General features: G+C 44.2%; 1 protein-coding gene across 1 annotated transcript in view; it reads left to right on the forward strand.

Moving 5' to 3' along the window:
- The window catches only part of ATP10B (ATPase, class V, type 10B), a 111,275-nt gene that overhangs the window by 33,886 nt on the left and 69,790 nt on the right, over positions 1-7,599 (forward strand). Inside the window, exon 4 of the mRNA XM_008587192.1 lies at positions 4,885-4,991. Within this exon, the coding sequence (XP_008585414.1) occupies positions 4,885-4,991 (107 nt within the window). The remainder of the gene's footprint in view (positions 1-4,884; positions 4,992-7,599) is intronic.

A 7,599-nucleotide genomic window follows, 5' to 3' on the forward strand; every position in this document is an offset into this window, starting at 1 on the left:
ACACTTTAACAGTTTTTAGAGTACTTTTCCAAAACATCATCTTGTGTGATCTCCACAACAAGGAAGGGAGTACCATGATCCTCTGTTTTCAGAGGGAAAATCTGGTGATCTAAGACTTTTCAAGATTTACCTGAAGTCACACAGCAGGTACAAGACAAAGCCAGGACTTACATTTGGGTCTTTTGACTCCATCCCCAGTGCGTTTTCCATTGTCGTGCATGAGGGAGCTCAGCCGGGCTATGCCAGCTGCTCTACCCACAGGTCCTGGAACAAGGCTCAAGAAGACTGCTTGGGATGCAGATGTCTACGCTTCCCTCCACTCACATTTCCTCAGGCCATAGGAGATGTCCTGAAAAGAAATACCAAAGAAGAAAGAAAAACAACAATACAAGAGAAGCAGTAGCTTTTAAAGACAAGTTGCTTTTAACAGGCACAGAGAGAGCAGATGGAAATGGGTAGAAAAGGACATGAGCTCCTGGGGAAGAGGAGGACTTGGTTGCACATCTGGCGAGGCCGAGTTTTCACCTGCCCTGGCACGGAGTACACCCCTCATGCCCGCGGCTTGTGGATCTGGTTCATCCCGAGTCACCCATGCCTTGAGTCATTCTCCTTATCCTCTTACAGAACAGCCTCCTTGCTAGTTTCTGCTCATGATCTTTCCCCTCCCCCAAAACAGCTCTGCCAGCAGCCAGCCCTTCTCAGCTTTCAACCTGGGCTCCTGCGCACCTATCTTAGACAGATTTTAGGACAGAACTTTCCCAGTTCCACTCAATCAGTGCCTTCTATTTTTGGTTGCTGCTCCTAGAGACCTGTCTTTCCCCTACCTGCCTGGGTCTCATGGATAAGCCCTCAAAGTTCAGTTGGTCAGCTCAGTAACCAGCCCATGGAATGACTGAGAATCCTTCTCTGTGGTCCTGCATCCGTGTCATGCTCGGCAGAGAGAATGCCTTCAGGCCCACCCGCAGGTGGTCTGCACCCTCTTCCTGAGCAAACTCACTGGTCTCATGCTGTTTGCTGGGTCTCCCAGAATCTGTGGGTCACCTTAATTTAGGAGTGTCCTTTGACCGCACAAGCCAGGTAGAAGATGAACAGCTTTTAATCATCTCTTTGAATATTAGGGATGTCAAATTTGAAAATACAACTTTTAAACAAAAGGGTCTCTATACAGCAGTGATTCTCAACCAGGGGCAATACCTCCCCTGTCCAAACTAAGGAACATTTGACAATGTCTGGAGACATTTTTGATTGTCATAACTGGGAGGGGTGCNCTGCCTGGGTCTCATGGATAAGCCCTCAAAGTTCAGTTGGTCAGCTCAGTAACCAGCCCATAGAATGACTGAGAATCCTTCTCTGTGGTCCTGCATCCGTGTCATGCTCGGCAGAGAGAATGCCCTCAGGCCCACCCGCAGGTGGTCTGCACCCTCTTCCTGAGCAAACTCACTGGTCTCATGCTGCTTGCTGGGTCTCCCAGAATCTGTGGGTCACCTTAATTTAGGAGTGTCCTTTGACTGCACAAGCCAGGTAGAAGATGAACTGCTTTTAATCATCTCTTTGAATATTAAGGATGTCAAATTTGAAAATACAACTTTTAAACAAAAGGGTCTCTATACAGCAGTGATTCTCAACCAGGGGCAATCCCTCCCCTGTCCCAACTAAGGAACATTTGACAATGTCTGGAGACATTTTTGATTGTCATAACTGGGAGGGGTGCTGCTGGCATCTAGTGGGTGCAGACCAAGGATGGTGGTAAACATGCCACAATGCACAGGACAGCCTCCACAACAAAGAATTGCCCAGCCCAAAATGTTAATAGTGCCATGGTTGATGGATGCTGTTAAAAAGAGCATCCCTTTAAACAAAGAACACTAAAAAGAACAGAAGCTAGGAGATAGCTAATCCTTTTCTACCCTTCACTGAAAAAGGAACATTACGACTGGGAGAAGTGAAGCCTCTTTCATCTGTTATCACCTCAGAGCATCATAAAAATGTTTTTTAAACCACAATCTACTGGCAATGACACATTCAAGATTCATTAGTCCAAAATTCAATTCAGAGAAGCTGCCCCTTTGGTAAAGAGAGTGCATTAGTCCATTTTCTGTCACTTATAAGAGACTACCTAAAACTGGGTAATTTATAAAGAAACAGAATTTGTTTCTTACAGTTTTGGAGGCTGGGAAGCCCTAAGTCCAGGAGGCACATCTGGTGAGAGCCTTCTTCTTGGTGGGAACTCAAGAGTCGCAAGGCCACCAGGGTATCACATGGTGAGCATGGCAAGAGCTCATCTTTAAGTGATCACTTGCTCTCTTTATAAAACCTGCAGTCTATTCCCTGCTAACCCATTAATCCATTAACCCATTACTCCATGAATAGATTAATCCATTTATGAGGACAGACTCCTCATGATCCAATGCCTCTGAAAGGCCCCAACTTTGAAATATCATAGTCTAATTTCCCACCCTCTAAACACAGTGTTACCGTGGGGGTCAAGCTTCAGTAAGTTTTAGGGGGGACATTCACACTAAAGCATAAAGGGAGGAGTGGTGGGTCCTAAACTTCTGTCATTCTTGGTTCTAAACTTCTGTCATTCCACTTTTATGATTTTTATCATTCATAAAAATTTATAGTTTTATGTACCAATATTTTTTGGTATTTTATTCTTTTCATAGCTATTTTTTTAATTAAAACATAATTGATTATACATATTTATAGGGTCCAGAGTTGTCTATGAGTATTTGTTATGTCTCAAATTTTAACTTGCTTTATTTTTTCTTAAATTTATTTCAAAAGCAAAATTTATATCACTAGCCCTATGGGAAGCCAGTATTGCTTGCTATACATAGAAGGTAACAGTAAAAATTAATGCAATGAAATCAAAACAGTTATCATTATATTCTAACTACAGACTATTAGTTGCCAATGCCTCCTCTGTGTTAACAAGTAAGACAAGTGTTAGAAAAGAGTTAACAATATAACAGCATAAAACAGAGACATTCTCCTTAATCAATTCAGCAGAATTGAAAATGGGAATGACTCTCTGATTCAGTGTAAGTGACTCTGATTCAGTGTAAGTTAATGGGGTAGTCCTTTGGGAACCCTACTGTAGTGAAAATCACAATAAGGTTGGTATCTGTGACTTGGATTCCTGAGTCTAGGATGTCCCATGTACTAGGTGTGTGGCCTTGGAAAAATCTCTCAGCTTCTCTGAGCTTCATCTTTTTCATGAGTAAGGATAGTCACCCTGCTAAATTCCCAGAGCCATGAAGAGTCAAATAAAATCATGTAAGTAAATGTAGCTTATAAACACACTGAGGAGTTACTAGCAATAAAAGTCATACTGAGTGTCAGTACAGCACTCTGATGCCAGACTTCCTAGGTCTGAAACCCCACTCTACCACTTACTACTCTGTGAACTTGCCTCAGTTTTCCTATCTATACAGTGGGTATGATAACATGACCTATCTCATAAGGGTGTCATGAGGCTTGAGTTAACATGTGGGAAAGACTTATAGCCAGACATAGAGGAATGAAGTATTGAAGAACTATAAAGAGAAAAGCTCTAAGGGTTGGGATAATTTTTTTCTATTCTCCCCTGTGTTTTGGGAGGGTTATATTTAAACTTGCTGAAAATCCCAAAGGATAGAATAAGGCCAGACCCCAGGTAATAACGGGAGTTGATTGGACTCAGAAGTTTGCAGCATGAGGTGGAAAACTGCAGAGCTCCCTGAAGCTGCAGGAAAGAGGAACTTTATCTCTGCTGTAAGAAGCTGCCTCCCAGTCAATTGGGCAAAGAGCCACTGTCCACCTCCTGTGAGATCTGCTTGTTTTATGAAAGACTGAGCAAGTGCAGGATAGTACAGGAGAGAGGCCGAGTGATGTGACTCAGAAGAGGAGAGAAGCCCACACGACCTGCCCTTCCTTGCCTGACCTTACTTTCCTCACCTGTCTCACGGGCATGAAAGGCAGGACCATCTGGTGTCTTCTAGGACACGGATATTCAGCTTGTGCAGGTCCAGGCCCAGCAGCTGGGCGAGGATGAGCCTGTGCACACTGAGAAAGGGAACACATTCCAGTCACTGCACGGGAGCCAGTTCCCCACACATGCCCCTAAAACTATTTTGGAGTGTGAGAATTAAAGCTGAGGCTTTTCCAGCACAGAGGTCTGCCTTTTATGGAGGGAAATGGTGATTTTCTCCAGGTGGGCAATTCCATTCTAATTGTTCAGCCCCCAACTTAGCTGTTAGGTTCAGCGAGAAGAAGAAAAGGGAGAGACCCGACCCAGGAGCCATTTCAGCCAAAAGGTTTATTCCACTAATGTGGAGGGGAGACTGAACCAGAACAGTTTCCCTAAGCTAAGGAAAGCAGGGGGGTTATAAGAATTTTAGGGAGAGTTCAGAGTAATGGGCAATTCTGAAATCAGTGGTATGCAAGGTGACATAGTCCTTGTGGTCCGATAACATCTGGTAGCTTAAATCATAGGTTCCCGATTAGCCACTGTCTCAGTACAAAGCATTCCAGCCCAAAGCCTGCTAGACACAACTCACAAGACATTCCCTTGATGATAACAGTAATGTTCACTGTTTGCCAGGAGAGGAATCTCAGTTCCTGGAGCAAAAAAGGGAAAGGGGAGGGGGTGAAGGGGGAAAGTTGCTTAACCTGGCTGTGCTGATGTTCAGCTAGCCCTGAGGCCTAATACGGGCCTCCTGGGAGCAATAAAGAGATGCACTTGAACACGAAGGAGATTAGATTCCGAGTTACTATCACTGTTCCAAGAAAGAGGGAGGATAGGGACAGCGTTCACTCACCACTTCTAGTTCTGGAACACTGACCAGTGACAGCATGGAGAGGTCACCAAACCACCCTCTGTCTTCCAATTGTCATCCTCAGGGAGCATCCTGACCAGACCAGGACTGGCTTTGGCAGTGAGAGCCTTCTGCTTCGAGGCTGCACCATCAGAAACACTGAGGTGGCGGTTGGCATTGTCATCTACGCAGGTCATTGTCCCTGGACAGTTTCTTTTGTCCAAACTTTCCTTTATCCTCCCTGCTCCATTCCTTCCTCCAAATCCATCCGCAGTCAATGGGAGCTCACACCAGGGCAAAGGGGTAGAGTCATGTAACTTCTCATCTCTCAACTAAGGCTGGAAGTCACAGCAGTTCACTCAGTCCATGGGAAACATAATGAGATTCCAAGTTAATATCACAAGAAGAGGGATTCACAGTCATTCACCCCAGTGGTTTCACAACACTAACTAAAGTCAGTATAAAGATTAACTTCTTGAGCCTGCAGAATAACCTCACCAGACTTAACAACTTCACACCTTTTGTGCCTTACTTTCCTCATGTGTACAATGGGGAAAATGTTTGCATCTGCCTCGTAGAGTATTCATGAGGATCAAATGACCCAATACATGAAGAGCAGCTAGCACTGCCTCTTGCAAAGTGAGGACTCAATGAGTTTTAGTTGTTGTTTTTGCAGTTATGTTTTTACTACTGTCTTTATTCATTTTATGGCTCCAGATATGAGGGATTGTCTCTCCTTTCCACTTTGATTCTGCTTCCCAGTGAAGAAAAGGTAGCAACAGCACTCCTCACAATGCAATCTACAGCCTTGGAGGGCAGCCTTGCGACTGCTGTATCCCCAATGCCTAATGCCCAGCAATTAGTAGGTGCTTAGTAGGTATTTCTCTGAGTCTTCCACTTGCTGGGACACTTTGGAATATTTTGCTTATCTGTTTTTTCATTTGGATTGTTTTGTTTTGGTCTGAGTAGAACCCCATTTTTGATAGACATAGAAGAGCATTAAAATACCCATCAAGATTGACTTTGGGGGATTGTCAAAGAAAAACGGGTCTTTTAAAAAATAATGTCACAATCTAGCTAGCTTTTCCTAATTTAAGAGAGAAGGGTTGTATTTGTCAGTTCAGGTGACTTCTTTCAAGGGTCTTTAGCAATGGAGTTCAGAGCCATCTGGTAGACCTACTAAAAATGCTCTCTCCAGCAAAATCTGCCCCACCACACCTTAAGGGAAAGAAAAAAATCCACACAGGTTTAGAGCTTTGCTTTTCTGTCTGAACAGAAACAATAAAGAAACCTGAGTGGGTAATAGGAGCAGTATATGAGGAGACAGATTTGGAGAGAGTGTTAACCAGCCTCTGGGTAGTCAGGCTGCCTGGGGGTAAAATCCATTCATATTCTTCATGTTCCTGAGCTAGTTGGTTGAAATTTTAACACAGGAGGGATAGTTCTTACCTCGTAGGGTTATAAAGTTCAAATGAGTTTAATCTATGGAAAGGGCCCAACACAATACCTGGAATGTGGTAGGCTTTCAGAAAATGTGAGCGAAAACGGTACAAATTGTTTTTAGTGTTATTATCTAGAGCAGGGGTTCTCCACCTTGTCCCTATTGACATTTTGGTCCAGATTATTGTTTGCAGTGGGGGCTGTTCTGTGGGGTGTTTAGTAACATCCCTGGCTCTACCCACTGGATGCTTTAGGTTCCAGCCCCCCAATTTGTGATAACTGAAAATTTCTCAAGACTTTGCCAATGTCCCCTGGGGAGTAAAATTATCCCTGGTTGAGAACAGCTGGTCCACAGTTGTCTTCTCTTCCTTGATATTATCAATGGACCAAATAGGAAGACCTCAGAGTCAAAGACCCAAAAAGGCCAATTGAGCTTTCCAGAAGGAAGAGATTCAGTGTGGAGGTGTGTGCCCCTCATGGCAAACATTTATGGAGCCCCTACTGTGTACAGGGACTAATTTATGTACTTTGAGTATGTTGATCACTTCCCATGCCCCAAACACACACACAACCCCATTCCCCATTTACCGATGAGGAATTGAGGTACGAGGAGATTCATTCACTCACGGGCACATGTCATCTGAGATTAACTCTCTGTAGTCCAAGGTCGAGTATCTGCAGAGCTGAGCTCTGACTGACTTTAGAGCCCATGCTGTAACCATCAAGAGAAAGCTGCCTTTCTCTTGAACCCAGCTCTTTCCAAAAGAACAGAGAGAGGTCCTCAGCAGGTGAGCAGCAGGTGGGTGAAGGGGGTGGTCCCAGGACCCCTTGTGTGGGGTGAGCCTGTGGCAGGCAGAAAGGGGACAGTCCCATCAGTGCAACTAGTTCAATGTGTTACTGAAACCCCTTCACAACTGCAGCGACTCGAGTCTAATTTAATAAGCCTGGAGTTTGTTCACTCCTACTGTTTTGTTGCTACTTTAAATCCACAAGGCAACCAGCTAAACAGCATTAAAGCTATTTGCTTTTGGAGCTGATGCTTTGGTTTTCTTTAATTTTGCACAGAAAATGTGTGACTGGCATTTTTTAATTTGACTGCTGAGGAGCAGAGCACAGTAGTCAAAAATCAGCAGCCCTGAAGGAGAGGCTCTGTCTGAAGACAAAGTATCAGTTTGACTCCTAGTTCTTAGGGGCATGTCCTTGGGCACCACGGGTTGGTGAAAGGAGAAATAGTCTGGGAATCAGAATCCTGGGTTTCCACTGTGACTCTGATGTTAATTTATTCTTCCTCTTTGGGTGCTCTGTTTCCCCAACTGAAAAAGGGGTGACTAAAAGAAATTGGTAGTTTTCAAACTTTGTC

The sequence above is a fragment of the Galeopterus variegatus genome, unplaced genomic scaffold, assembly GCF_000696425.1.
Source record: "Galeopterus variegatus unplaced genomic scaffold, G_variegatus-3.0.2 Scaffold115, whole genome shotgun sequence".
In the NCBI taxonomy this organism is placed as follows: domain Eukaryota; kingdom Metazoa; phylum Chordata; class Mammalia; order Dermoptera; family Cynocephalidae; genus Galeopterus; species Galeopterus variegatus.